We start from the raw sequence: 15,335 nt of genomic DNA, 5'->3' as shown, positions 1-15,335 counted from the left end.
ACTGACTCAAAATACCATCTTTATTGTATACTAAATCCTCATATATTTCTGGGTCTGTTTCTGGGCTCTACTTTGTTCATACACTGTGCTGGTACTGCACCACTGTAATTGCTGTGACTTTGGTATGGTATGGTTTGCTCTCTGCTAGGGCAAGTATAAGCTCTTGTTCACCTGCTCTTTCACCCAAATTTTCTGTTCTGAATCCAGCACAGCCAAATTATGGTCATTGTCACCACCAACTACAATGGGTGTTGAGCGTTCCCCGTTGAAACACCTGTAAGGGTTTTTATTAGATTCTGTGATAGCAGGAAAGTGGGAGCCTAAGAGGTATTCCTTAAAGGACTACTAATCAGATCTGGTTTCCCAGACAATGCTGAATATGACTGGGCCTGGGCTAGACTTTTGAGGGACATATCCTTGGGGTTGGTTGTGATATAGACCAGACCTTACAATTTGTTTGACTCATGGGAATCGTACAGGGCCAGAACCAGACACCTGTCATGCTAATAACTTCCCTCACAATTCAGAAGTCACTGTGATTGAAGAAGGGTGGCTGTTATAATGCTGCCCACTTAAAAATGGGTGTAACCTATTTTTTGGACTCTTGAAAACATCAGATTAGTAATGACCAATTAGGACTTTTTAATTTTTACTAATCTCTACTTGAAAGTTATCTAGTCATTCATTTCAGGAAACCTAATTCTTATAATTCATAATCATTTAGAATATCATAATGCTATGGACATTAGATAGCTAACTTCTCAAATCTTCTAGTTCCCATTTAGTTTCAAGTTTGTGTATATACATAAGGATATACATATACATATATGTGTGTATATAGATACAGTTTTGTTTTGTTTTTTTTTTTACTAGAATGACCAGTCAACAGGGGACATAAAAGTAATTGGTGGAGATGATCTCTCAACTTTAACTGGAAAGGTATGTAACTTGAAGGGGAAGAAAAAAAACCACTGCATACCAAGAGTCAATTAGTAACACTGTGCTTTCAATCAATCACTAAGAGATAGTTTACATAGTATAGCTAAATAGGTTATTTAACCGTTGGAAGCAATCTAGGTTAATTATCTTTCCCTAGGTCATGTAGCAAAAAGACAGTAGAATCCAACATTAAACTTAAATGTCCGTGTTGCCAAGTACTGCTGTCTGCCTCTGTGGAAATTTAATTTGGGATCCTTCAAAAAATATTGATAGGGGAAAGATAGCCTTTTTTAAACAAATAGACTCACATAGTTTCCTAAAAGATAGCAAAGCAGTATCATGTAGTGGCTGAAAGTGTGAGTTCCAGAGACAACTGATTCAAAGCCTGACTTAGTACTCCCTAACTCTGTAACCTTGGGCAAGTTACTTAACCTCTCTGTGTCCCATATGTGATTAGGGTGAGGTTGATAATAGCAGCCATAGAATTAAGAGGATTAAGTGGGCCAGGATCGGTAGCTCACACCTGTAATCCCAGCACTTTGGGAGGCCAAGGTGGGCGGATCACCTGAGGTTGGGAGTTCAAGACCAGCCTGACCAACATGGAGAAATCCCACCTCTACTAAAAATACAAAATTAGCCAGGTGTGGTGGCACACGCCTGTAATCCCAGCTACTTGGGAGACTGAGGCAGGAGAATCGCTTGAACCCAGGAGGCAGAGGTTACAGTGAGCCGAGATCACACCATTGCACTCCAGCCTGGGCAACAGGGTGAGACTCTATCTTGAAAAAAAAAAAAAAAAAGAGGATTAAGTGGTATAATGCAAGTAGAGTTCTTACAACAGTTTCTGGTAAATAAATGCACTCAATAAATTCAGACGTACTATTATTTTAAGAAATCTCAAAAGAGTTTTCTTAGTACATTAAAATTCTCCTAGTGTGGACCATTGGTTTTGGTATGTTGTGCTTCTATGTAGTTTATCTCAAGATGTTTTTAGATTTCCCTTTTGATTTTTTGATTGACCCATTGGTTGTTCAGGAGCATACTCTTTAACTGAAAATAATGGAGATATTAAGGTATTTTGAATATTTATCTTCCAGTACATTGAAAAACTTTTTGAGTAACTAGTAATAAATGATGGAATGCTGCTGCTTTTTTTTTGAAGTTGCGTTATTTACTTACACTGTGCCAAATATAAAGGCATTAATCTCATAAAAGTTTCTTTTTTTGAGACGGAGTCTCACTCTGTCACCCAGGCTGGAGTGCAGTGGTGCAATCTTGGCTCACTGCAGCCTCCGCCTCCCGGGTTCAAGCAATTCTCTGCCTCAGCCTCCTGAGTATCTGGGATTACAGGTGCCTGCCACCATGCCTGGCTAATTTTTGTATTTATAGTAGAGACAGGGTTTCACCATCTTGGCCAGGCTGGTCTTGAACTCCTGGCCTCATGATCCACCTGCCTTGGCTTCCCAAAGTGCTGGGATTACAGGTGTGAGCCACTGCTCCCAGCCTCTCATAAAAGTTTCACAACAATCCTATGAGGGAGAGGATATCCCCATTTTACAGATCAGGAAATTAAGACTTAGTAAGGTTAAAAGACTTGCCTGAAGTCACAGAACCAGTAAGTGGTAGAGCTTGAATTTGAATGCAGATCTGACTTTAAAGCTCTTTTCTTCCTTTAGATTTTTAGTGTTCATTGCTTACTTGAATGAGTATCTATAAGAAAACTTTAACATGTAAAACTGAAATTCTCTGGTCCCATATCAGGGTCATGCCAAACTAATGTCCCCCTCAGCATCTTTGGAAAACTTCAGAGGAGAAATTAGAATATGTTGACTCTTTGCCCCTCCTGTTCATTTCATATACCACTGCTAGACCTTCCCTTTCAGCATGATTTTTCCATATTTAGAGGCCATCGAAGCCATTACTCGTCTAATCAGTTTTGAGTGCTGGAATGGACCAAGTCTTTTAGGCCTTCTGTGATTTAGTTTGATCTCATCTTTCCCACCTAATGGCTCTGTTCTAACATAGATCTGATCTGAAACAGGTCTCTGTTTCTAAAGTAACTTTGTTTTCATGATAGTCACAGTAAAGTACATTTGTTATGGAAAAATCAGTAAGTATAGATTGAGTGAAAGTTATTTCTTAGTGGTAAGATTATGGGATTATTTGAACTTTCTGTTTCATTTTATCTTTTCTTTTTTTTGAAATAGAGTCTCACTCTGCTGCTGGAGTGCAGACGTGCAATCTTGGCTCACTGCAACCTCCCCCTCCCGGTTCAAGTGATTATCCTGCCTCAGCCTCCCAAGTAGCTGGGATTACAGGCACGCACCACCATGCCCATCTAATTTTTGTATCTTTAGTAGAGACGGGGTTTTACCACGTTGACCAGGCTGGTCTCAAACTCCCGACCTCAAGTCATCTGCCACCTCAGCCTCCCAAATTACTGGGATTACAGGTGTGACCCACCGTGCCTGGCCTCATTTTGTCTTTTGGGAGCATTTTTGTGTGCAGATATATATGTATATAAATATTTTTCCCTTTTTTTCCAGTTAGTACTTGAGCATATGAACTCTGGACCCCGAATACCTGTGTTCAAGTCCTTAATACCACTTACTGGCTATTTTCATTTTATCAAATGGCCTCTTATCCTCATTTTTGTCATTTATTAAGTAGAGATGTAACTACTTGATATAACATTAAAACTCAATAATGGTATTGTTTTATTTTTTAGACTCTAGTTTCTGTACTCCTTGTACCGTGCTGGGATTCATTTGAACAATTACACTGTTTTTTAAAGTATATTATTAAATTTGCAGTTTACTTAGAATTTACTGGGACCTTGTACAAATGGGAAAAAAACATAATTTTGTTACTCATTTGCTGTGTGCCTTTGGATTGTTCCTATTTTTTGTATTCATTTTTCTCCCCATATCCTGAGCTCCACCTTGAATAAAAGGTAATTTTTTCCTACCTGTAAAATAGGCTATCAATAGGCTGCAGTTGTTTATAGCTGCTTCACTGAGGATAACTCGGCATGAGAGAAGTAGTATGAATTTCTTGGCACAAGTTATGGGCTAGCCTTACTTCATTCTGTACTTGGACCTGTTTAGGCTTATAAGAGATCTTACCTCCAAAGATAAACTGCTTTGAGACATAGAAAGGTTAAAGCTTTACTTGGTTGAAATTTTACTTTTGATACCTAGAACAGTGAGTCTTCAAACCTGTATTTGCATGCCCAATTTAGAAAAAGTTTTCTGAGCATTTACCCCTAATATATGCATTTTTAAATTATATATGATTTGTGGTAATAATATTATATATATTATAAAATACATATAAAAATATAGATTAAACAAGGTGAGGTAAAGAATTAAACAGTTCTAATCTTTCTTGCAACCCAGTGGATCTTGTGTGCCCTACTCTGGTAAACACTGTCTTAGAAGAATATATAGAGCACTAAAATCTTGATGCTATAGTTATATGACAGAGTATGATGAGAGCTACAGATAAACAATACAGCGTGAATCTTCTTGTGGCAATGTTTATAACCATTATGTGAAATGCTGCCTCATTCTTATAACTAGCATAAGAACAGATGAGACTTTCTCTGCTTTGAGGGTTAATTATTAGATGGCATTTTCTCTTAAGGGCTCTTCCAGCTATAAAATTCTTAAATGTAGAAAGCAAAGTGAGGGTTTATGGTGAGGGGAAGCATTGGTATCATTTTTTAGTCTAATCCAGGAATATAGACACATCCAGAAAATGCAATCAATTTTAGCCTAATGAGAAAATATATTTTGAATTGGAGTACATATGGTAAATTAAATTATATGCTTTTTGAGTTATTGTACAAATATAATTCTTAGAATGTTAGAGGCAGGAGACTATAAGAGACCAACTAGTTTAAGTTTCTCATTTAACACATGGGAAACTGAGGCCAGAGAAATTTCAAGACTTGCCCAAGATTAGACCTCTTGTTAAGTAATTAAAGTGTCTTAAAAACAGATGGGTCAAATTGTGCTTTTAAAATTTCCATTACAGTGCAAATTTCTGTGTGACAGGCTTCCAAATTCCAGCAGATGGCCTACTTGTTTAAAGGAGAGTTTGATATAATGTATCTAAAAACAATAGTTTGGATAATTCCTTGGGGTTGTTATGATATGATTTGACTTATAATTGGAAATACTGTCTTATTCATTGTACTGACTTTCATTTCTCTTTTTCTTCTAGAATGTCTTGATTGTGGAAGTAAGTTCACATTTACTTTTAATACAACATTTATGATTTTTCTAACTTAGTGTGCACCATCCTAAAGGTAAGCCAGGGAAAGAAATTCCTCTGCATCAATTTTAACGGTGGGCTTGTGTTCTAAAGGAGTGAGACTGGTTTTTTGTAAAGACTACTTAATAATTTGTTTTTACCAATAATGGAATGATGTATTTCCTACCTCTCTCTTTTAGTTTGAAATATTTTCTTTCTAAACATAACTCTCTCTCTCTCTTTCTCTATACACACACACACACACACACATATATTTATCTTATATTTTATATATCTATATATATCTTGCTTAGACTTTGTCTTATGTAATATTTGGTACATAAAATAATATTTATAATTTATAGACTATTTCCATTTGTTATTATGTCCTAAAGTATTTTGTATCTTAGCACAGAGAGGCTAAGCAGTCTCCTAGGGTTACCAGCTAGTAAGCTAAGGGAAACCTTTACTTCCTTTAGCTCACTGGTTCTCAAAGTGTGGTCCCTAGACCAAAAGTATTAATATCAGACAAGAACCTACTGAATCAAAATATCTGTGATGAGACCCAGCAAGGTATGCTTTAACAAGTCTCTGAGTGATTCTGATGCATGCTAAGGTTTAGGAGCCCTTGTTTTTACTCACGAGTCACCTTCTCATTAAGGCCTTCCCTGGCCATCCTATATAAAATCTCACGTTTTCACCCTATGAACTTCCCATTCCTCCTCAATACTTTTATTTTCCTGATCGCTTATTGCTGTCTAACAGCCCCTCCCCCCCATATATATATATATATATATACATTTTTTTTTTTTTTTTTTTTTTTGGTCTGTGGTCATCTATTGAAATCTTTCTGTCTTACTGAATTCTACAAACATCTAAAGCACAGCTTGTGATCCTGCCTCTGACTCAGACCCCTTTCTCCCATTCTTTAGTCTTTAGGCTACATTCTTTAGAGTTTTTCAGTGTGACCTCCAATATACATTAGCAACCTCGTTTTCCAGAAGCTTTCTTTCATTTTCTCCATATTTTTCACTGCTTCCCAGAGTTTATAACTCCATTTTCCTGCCCCTATTGTTTGTTCTTTATTTCTTTATTTAAAATAATAGTTTTATTGAGCTATAACTCATATCATACCTTTCACCCATTTAAAGTGTACAATTCAATGTTTTTTTATTATATTCGCAGCATTGTGCAATCGTCATCACATTCAATTTTCAAACATTTTCATTGCCCCACAAAGAAACCCAATCCCCTTAGCCATTACTCCCTGTTTCCTCTTTTCCCAGCACCTAGAAAACTGATCATCTGCTTGCTATCTATAAGATTTGCCTATTCTGGACATTTTGTATAAGTAGAATCACACAATATGTGGCCTTTTGTATCTGGCTTCTCTCACTTAGCTTAATGTTTTCAAGGTTCATTCATGTTGTGGAGGTTCATTCATGTTCTGTACTCATTTCTTTTTATTGCCAAAATGTATAGATATACAGGTGTTCCTCAACTTAACTGTGTCCTGATAAACCCATCTTAAGTTGAAAATGGATTTACTACCTTGATAAATCTATCCTAAAGTTCAAAAATCTCATGTTTAACCATTGTAAATTGGAGACCGTCTGAATTACATTTTCCATTCATTGGTTGACAGACATTAGGTTGTTTCCACTGTTTGCTCCTTATTTCTTGTACCTGAAATGTCCTTATTCCCTCCCTTCTTATCCCACGTTTAAGTCATTTAATTAAGGCGGCCCAGCTCAAAAGTCACCTTCACAAAACCTTCCTTGATACCCCTTTTCTCCTCAACTCATTTGGACCTTTTGCATTTAATTTTTTTTTTTTTTTTGACAAAGTCTCACTCTGTCACCCAGGCTGGAGTATAGTGGTGTGATCTCACCTCACTGCAACCTCTGCCTCCCAGATTCAAGCAGTTCTCATGCCTCAGCTTTCCAAGTAGCTGGGACTACAGATGCACCCCACCATGCCCGGCTAATTTTGTGTGTGTGTGTGTCTGTTTCAGTAGAGATGGGGTTTCTCCATGTTGGCCAGTCTGGTCTCAAACTCCTGGCCTCAAGCCATCCTCCCACCTCGGCCTCCCAAAGTGCTGGGATTATACGCATGAGCCACTGTGCCTGGCCTGCATTTAATTTTAATTATGAAATATTTGAACTCAGAAAAAAGGGTATACTCAATACCTATGTACCCACCACACAGTATTAACATTTTGCCATATTTGCTTCTGATCTTATTTTTTTTAAAGAAATTAAAGGTCATAATACAACTAAAGCCCCATTTCTTTCCCTTCATTCCCAGAAATGTGATAGTTATCCTTAAAGTTGATATATATCATTCCCTTACATGTGTTTTATACTTCCTTAGTACAGGTTAGCTGTGTCCTCTGCTCAGGAGCTCATCAGGCTGAATCAGGGGACTCACAATCCTCTTCCAAGTTCTTTCAGGTTGTTGGCAGAATTTAGTTCCTTTTGATTGTAGGAATCAGGGCCCGTTTTTTCACTGACTGCTGGGCAGGGGTTGCTGTCAGCTATTTAAAGGCTCATGCCCTAGCCCATGACACTCTTACAACATGGCAGCTGACTTCTTCAAAACTAGCAGGAGAACCTTACTCTAGTCTGCCACATAAGCTAATCACAGGAGCAGCTATCCCGTTATTTTCATAGATCCTGGTCACACTTAAGGGGAGGGAACTCTTCTGGGTGTATACACCAGGAGGCAAGAATATTTTTCTTTTTTTTTTTAAAAAAACCTTAAAATCTTTTATCCCTAAAGGAGGCAGGAATTTTGAGAGCCATTAGAATTCTGCCTACTACAGCCCAGAAATCTGCATTTTTCACAAGTCTCCAGCCATGGTGTTTCTGATGGCTCACATTGCTTTATTCCATCTCTAAAGAACATTTTTATTGAAAAGCATTAGGGTGATAGTTTAAAAAATATTTTCCCTAACAGAGATGGGTTTGTTTAAAGTCCTACTTTTGACTGAATAGCTGAGATTCACATTTATGTAAAATCATTTTATAGCCTTATTAATTTGGGTGCCTTTAAAAATGGCATAAAGCAGTATTTCTGAAAGTGTAGTCTGTTCACCACCTATATTGGAGAGTTGGGAGGAGAGAGTCTCTCTCTTGAATTTATGGGAAAAAATCTAAAATACTTTTTATAATGAAGGGTAACATCATAACTCCCTAATAAAATGTGCATGTATATATTTAAATTTGCTATCATTGACTTCTGCACCTACAAAATCCAGTCCTGGAGACTGGCATTCTTACTGCTTGCTGAGGGCCAGATGATTTATAGATTCTAGAATATCTCAGTGTGAATTTTGGTGAGAATTACTGCACTGAAAAGAATGGCAGTGTTGCAGTTATTCATGGGGGTTTTGGTACTTTGTGTTTATATAGTGACTCTGAAGTTAAAGCTATGCAATGTCTTCTTTTTTGAAAGGATATAATTGACACTGGAAAAACAATGCAAACTTTGCTTTCTCTGGTCAAGCAGTATAATCCAAAGATGGTCAAGGTCGCAAGGTATGTATGACATTTTGACATAGAATATTTTCCTCATTTGAAGGAGGATTAAGTGATTGCTTCTTTGTAAGGATAAATGTTTTCAACTGTCATTTTATCTTCAAAAAGTAATGTAATCTCATATAAGATTTAAGATATAATCCTTTTAAGTAATTTTGTCATGTGTTAATGAAGCTCATAATTACTTCCTTGCCTAATATTAACATTTGGTTTTTCAGCATGCTAATTGTATCAATTTGTCCTGAGTAGCATGGCAGAGGATTTTGGGCCCCATTACAAAATTAAGAATAAGGATTGCAAAGCGGGTGAGGAAGTGATAGGAAGGGGTGGGCCCTGAAGATCTGGGCCTCCTAGAATTGAGTGATGTCTGCTGCATCTTCTTTGTGTCTACGGTGAAATTTTATAATACATACTTCCTTTTTCACTAAGTCAGTCTCACCTTCTTGCCTTACCTGTGCTGTTTGACTTTTGCTTTTATAGTTCTACCTGTGTTTATTTCTCATTTTAGTTTCCTCCCTCAACAACTCTGGGGTGGCATTATTATTCCCACTTTACAGATAAGGATACTGAGGCATAGGGAATTGCCCAAAGGCACAGAGCTAGTCAGCTATAGAGATGAGATTTAAACCCAGGGAACCTGGCTCAGAGTTTATGCTTTTGCTACCTTAAGTTGTTAATAGAGTGACATCTAACAAACATTTAAGAATTTTTTTTTTCCTTTTACAATGTCATTAAAAAATTTAAGTCTCTGATCAATCTGCAGTTTTATGTAGAGGTCAGGTAGTGATCTAACTTTTATTTTTTTTCCTAAGTGATTAACAGATTTTTATAAACCCCTTTTAAAAAAAAATAGTATCTGTTGAGCATCTTTGAATCAGAGTAGGCCTTCTAGTGAGTCATATGTCAGCAGTTTGACTGTATGGGCTTTTTGGGACAGGCACTATGAGAGTGTATAAGTGATACGTTACAGGACACTGAGTAGTAACCTATGAAATGGCAAAAGCCGCAATCACTTTTGCACCAACCTAATATAAACTAATGAGTGCACTAGCTTATTTTTCTACATGCAGTTTAGAGTTTTAAATGTCAACCTACTGTGGCACAGACTTTAATCCTCCAGGTATTCTCTTGTTCTTTCCTGGTATATGCTGTGGAATTGAGATGGACTGGCTCGTGAGAGAGAGATTTTGTGTTGCCGCAGGTAGGACATGCTCAAAGAATACTTGGGTCATTTGTTGACCCAAGTCATTTATTCGCCATAGTTTTGTAGCACTGATCTTGCATACATTTCATATATCTTCCATGAACTCCACGTCAGCGCTGCTTATATGATACTCAGAGAGAAATTAAACACTAAGGAATAAGATTGTCAAGTAGGGTTGAGTTTTGGAGGGCCACAAATCTTGTAATGTCTAAGATTTCCACCCTCCCTGTGGAGAATTAGTTTTGGCTTCCTTGGAGGTGATATCACCTCTGTTGAGAATAAGTGGCCTACTGTGTCACACCACTGCACTCCAGCCTGGGCAACAGAGCGAGACCATGTCTAAAAAAAAGAGAGAATACATGGCCTAGATGACTTCTAAGGTTCCTCCCACCCAGTTCCAGCTTTCATGCTCTAGGCAGAGCAGTAAAGTGAGAAAGACATGGACTTGGGAGTTTAGCCTGGCATTCCACTGCCACTTAACCTGAGAAACTATTCCATATTTAATCTCTCTGAACGTATTTAGTCATCTTTAAAGGGGAATGATTGTTAACAGTTTTTCTCAGGGAAACTATGTGAGTCAAGGAGATAATGTATTTGAAAATCTTTTTACCTGCAAAGCACTGTTTCACTGTTGGTTATAATGTGATTGATCTCATTGTAGCGAGCAGCTGCTTAATTGTGCCTTTTAGAATGTAAGGACAATAGTAAGATTTTTAGCATATTATATATGTAGCTGGTTCTGGAACTGTAAACATTCTCCTTTTTTACAGAGATATAATCACATATCATAAAATTCACTCTTAAAGTTGTACAATCTAACTTTGGTATATTCGGAGTTGTGCATCTACTACCACTGTACCCATTAGCAGTCATTCTCCCTTCTTCCAGCCCCTGGCAACTACTAATCTACTTTCTACAGAAAGTTCGTACAGATTTGTAGATTATGGACATTCCGTATAAATGGACTCATGCGATATCCTGTCTTCTTTGACTTAGCGTAGTGTTTTCAAGGTTCATCCGGGTTGGAGCATGTATCAGTGCTTCATTCCCTGTTTTGGCTGAATAATATTTCATTGTACAAACATATCACATTTTGTTTATCCATCTGTTGGTGAACATTTCAGTTTCTACCTGTTGGCTCTTATGAATAATGTTTGTGTACAAATTTGAATACCTGTTTTTAGGTCTCTTGAGTATATAATTGCTAGGTCATATGGAAACTCTGTATTTGACATTTTGAGGAATTGCCAGACTGTTTAACAAATTATATGTACTGTTTTACACCAGTAATATATGAGAGTTCCAGTATCTCCACATCCTTGACAACACTTGTTACTGTCCTTTTTATTATTGCCATCCTGGGGGCTGTGATGTGGTATCTTATTGTGGTTTTGATTTGTTTCTCTGATGACGTATGATGTTGTACATGTTTTCATCTGCTTATTGGCCATTTGCATGTATCTTCTTATGAGTGGTTACCCATTTACAGTATGGAAAAATGCTTCAGATGCAACTCTAGTCATGCCTTAGAGATAGAGCTTTATTAAACATTCAGATCTGTAGGCATATGAGGTGCTGAGTTCTTCTGAACTCCTCATACAGATTGCACTGAGTTTGGTGATAACTTTTGTGGAGGACTCCTAAGTTCAGGTAGAGGGAAGGGTTTTTGCTGAGATTGGCTTGTTATGTTCTTTCTAAATGGAAATGGAATTGAAGGTCTCCTCTATCCATTTGCTGGAAGAGAGTCATGAGGGACATGATTAGATGGTCCCTTGGAACCTACGACTTAGGTCAGCGGTTCTGTACTTAGACTGCACATTCGAATCACCTGAGAGTTAAAAACAAAAACCAGGACAACCTATGCCTGTGTCTCATCTCCAGCAATTCTGATGTAATTAGTCAGGAGTGTGGCCTGGGTATCTGAGTTTTGTGTTGGTAAAGCTCCCAGGTGATTCTGATGTGCATTCCAGGTTGAGAATCACTTTAGGCCCTTTCCAGCTCTTTAAATATATGTATTTATCTAGGAAGGTGTAAGTTTTCTTGAGACTGCCTTTAAAATCTATAAAGGCTTTCAAAGCAGCTTCTATAGTTTTTTTTAATGGCTGAACATTTTTCAGCAGGCAGCATTTGGGTTATAAAATTAGCTTTTGGTAGAGTTGACTTACCTCCAGCTTTTACTCTCAAAAATAAATACTAGTTCTTTTGGCACACTAGTTGTTTTAGCCTAAAGTTCCTCTTTGTAAGCCAGTTATTAAAAGTTGTGATGCAGCCAGGGTGAAGTGGTACCCACCTGTAGTCCCAGCTACTTGGAAGGCTAAGGTGGGCAGATCACTAGAGCCCAAGAAGTCAAGGCTGCAGTGAGCTGTGATTACACCACTGCACTGCAGCCTGGGCCACAGAGCGAGACTCAGCTCTTAAAAAAAAGAATGTTGTGGTCAGGTGCAGTGGCTCACGCCTGTAATCCCAGCACTTTGGGAGGCCAAGGTGGGTGGATCACAAGGTCAGGAGTTCGAGACCAGCCTGACCAACATGATGGTCATTTTTACTAGAGATAGGTCTCTACTAAAAATACAAACATTAGCCGGGCGTGGTGGCGCATGCCTGTGATCCCAGCTACTCAGGAGGCTGAGGCAGGAGAATCACTTGAACCTGGGAGGTGGAGGTTGCAGTGAGCTGAGATCATGCCACTGCACTCCAGCCTGGGTGACAGAGCGAGACTCCCATCTCAAAAAAAAAAAAAAAACAATGTTTTGATGAAAGGTGATGCTCGCCTCTCGCACACCGTTTTATAGTTTAGGAATTGTATTTCCAAGGTTTCTGGACTGAGAGCCCTTATCTTTTTAACCTTACTCACTGACACTCTGTACCCATTCATCCTGATAAGCTGCCCTTCAATGGACACCTGGGTAATCAGGGTGCAGGTCTCAGAACTGTCCTTCAGGTTCCAGGTGATCAACCACGGGCCTTGCCTGTAGTGTCAGCTTATTGTTGCCCCTTCCTAGTAATCCCCATAATTTCGCTCTCCATTTCGTAGTCATTCTTTGGGTGTGTTAAAAGTGACCATGGTACAGTCAGCATGTATGAAATCAAACAGTGTTTAGAAACATTAATCTTCTCTTTTGTAATGCCCTGTAGTCTCTCTGTATGTTACATGTCAAATTTTGTAATTAACAGCTTGCTGGTGAAAAGGACCCCTCGAAGTGTTGGATATAGGCCAGACTGTAAGTGAATTACTTTCTTAAAATCGATCATTCAACCATCTTTAACCTAAAAGCGTTTTATGTGAAATGGCTTATAGTTGCTTAGAGAATATTTGTAGAGAGGCACATTTGCCAGTATTAGATTTAAAAGTGATGTTTTCTGTATCTAAATGATGAATTATGATTCTTTTTAGTTGTTGGATTTGAAATTCCAGACAAGTTCGTTGTAGGATATGCCCTTGACTATAATGAATACTTCAGGGATTTGAATGTAAGTATTGCTTCTTTTTCTCATTTTTCAAAACCCACATAAAAATTTAGGAAAGAGAATTGTTTTCTCCTTCCAGCACCTCATAATTTGAGGAGACTGATGGTTCCCATTAGTCACATAAAGCTGTAGTCTAGTACAGACGTCCTTAGAACTGGAACCTGGCCAGGCTAGGGTGACACTTCTTGTTGGCTGAAGTAGTTGAACAGCTTTAATATATAATAACTGTTGCATTATTATTTCAAATGATAAATGTGGTCATAAGTAAGAAATAAATGATCGAGTTTAGTCTTTCAATTCACTGTCCTTTAGATACCTGCCCCTTACTCTGGAGGCAGGAGTCCCATGGATGTGTTTACAAACATGGTTGAGGAAGATTGAGGAGGACTGCAACAGCACTACCTAAAGCAGGTTTTTTTACTCCATCTTTTTTCACCACTTACCTTGGCCTCCCACTTTGATATTCTTAAATCCCCTACTTTGTCTTTCAAAACTGCATATTGAAGCCAGGCACAGTGGCTCACGCCTATAATCCTAGCACTTTGGGAAGCCGACGCAGACAAATTACCTGACGTCAGGAGTTCGAGACCAGCCTGGCCAACGTGGAGAAACTCCGTCTCTACTAAAAATACAAAAGTTAGCCAGGCGTAGTGGTGCATGCCTGTAATCGCAGCTACCTGGGAGGCTGAGGCAGGAGAACCGCTGGAACCCGGAAGGCAGAGGCTGCAGTGAGCCAAGATCTCGCCACTGCACTCCAGCCTGGGTGACAAAGCAAGACTCTGTCTCAAAAAAAAAAACAAAACCAAAAACTACATATTGAGACAAGAAACAAATTAATGAGATAGACTACTACTTTGTCTTCAAAAGATACATTTCCCAAAAGTTACTGGTCTAAAATACAGTAGTACTGTCTCTGTTTGTTTAGTAAGAACCCTGGCTACATAATAGTGTTGTTATATGTAAAGTGTTGTTCTTGCCTTTCATTTCAGAATATACTTTTTTAATGTGAGTTTCTGGATTTTTGTTTTCTAGCATGTTTGTGTCATTAGTGAAACTGGAAAAGCAAAATACAAAGCCTAAGATGAGAGTTCAAGATGAGTTTCGAAACATCTAGAGACCTATTGACATCGCCAGTAAAATTATCAATGTTCTAGTTCTGTGGCCATCTGCTTAGTAGAGCTTTTTGCATGTATCTTCTAAGAATTTTATCTGTTTTGTACTTTTAGAAATGTCAGTTGCTGCATTCCTAAACTGTTTATTTGCACTATGAGCCTATAGACTATCAGTTCCCTTTGGATGGATCGTTGTTTAACTTGTAAATGAAAAAAATCTCCTAAACCACACCACTATTGAGTGAAACGTTGAAATCGTATCTGTAAGAAATAAAGAGAAGATATATTAGTTTTTTAATTGGTTTAATTTTTATATATGCAGAAAAGAGCAGAAGTGATTGAATATTGTTAATTATACCACCGTATGTTTAGAAAAGTAAGAAGCAGTCAATTCTCACATCAGAGACAGCATTTAAGACGTTTTGTTCTGTCGAATAAACCTATGTCCTGGAATTATCTTAGTAGTGTTTCAGTAGTATTGACTGTATTTTCCAACTTGTTCAGATTATTACCGGTGAATCTTTGTCGGCAGTTTCTTCTAAATGCAAATCAATAAATTCCCCAAAATGTACCACTTTTTGAATTCTTCAATGTAAAAATCCTTAAAATAAGGTCTGTCTCTTTAAAGAAACTATGCATAGTTATCATTTCTCTACAAATTAACCTAGTACAGTTTTCTGTTGGTTCCATTTTCCTTGTTTGTTAAGTTTTAGTAGCTAGTTTAATTGTAATCTTAATGATTATGTGGTAGAATGCATTGGTGCAGCTATAAAAATACCTAGCTGGGAGCAGGAGAAAAGTTTTAAGCCGACTCTT

General features: G+C 37.8%; 1 protein-coding gene across 2 annotated transcripts in view; it reads left to right on the top strand.

The window, feature by feature from the left end:
- The window catches only part of HPRT1 (hypoxanthine phosphoribosyltransferase 1), a 37,514-nt gene extending 22,424 nt beyond the window's left edge, over positions 1 to 15,090 (top strand). The window contains exons 4-10 of one of the 2 annotated variants that reach the window (XM_012474318.3): positions 874 to 939; positions 5,167 to 5,184; positions 8,653 to 8,735; positions 13,114 to 13,160; positions 13,334 to 13,410; positions 13,720 to 13,818; positions 14,440 to 15,090. In XM_012474318.3, coding sequence (XP_012329741.1) covers positions 874 to 939; positions 5,167 to 5,184; positions 8,653 to 8,735; positions 13,114 to 13,160; positions 13,334 to 13,410; positions 13,720 to 13,788 — 360 coding nt within the window. In that variant the 3' untranslated portion in view covers positions 13,789 to 13,818; positions 14,440 to 15,090. The remainder of the gene's footprint in view (positions 1 to 873; positions 940 to 5,166; positions 5,185 to 8,652; positions 8,736 to 13,113; positions 13,161 to 13,333; positions 13,411 to 13,719; positions 13,819 to 14,439) is intronic. The other variant, XM_012474319.2, reaches the window with a different exon arrangement.
- The last annotated feature ends 245 nt before the right edge of the window (positions 15,091 to 15,335 follow it).

Source organism: Aotus nancymaae, unplaced genomic scaffold (genome assembly GCF_030222135.1).
Source record: "Aotus nancymaae isolate 86718 unplaced genomic scaffold, 86718_ANA_hifiasm-v0.15.2.pri h1tg000004l, whole genome shotgun sequence".
NCBI classification, from domain to species: Eukaryota; Metazoa; Chordata; class Mammalia; order Primates; family Aotidae; genus Aotus; species Aotus nancymaae.
This window is presented reverse-complemented; position numbering and strand designations above follow the sequence as displayed.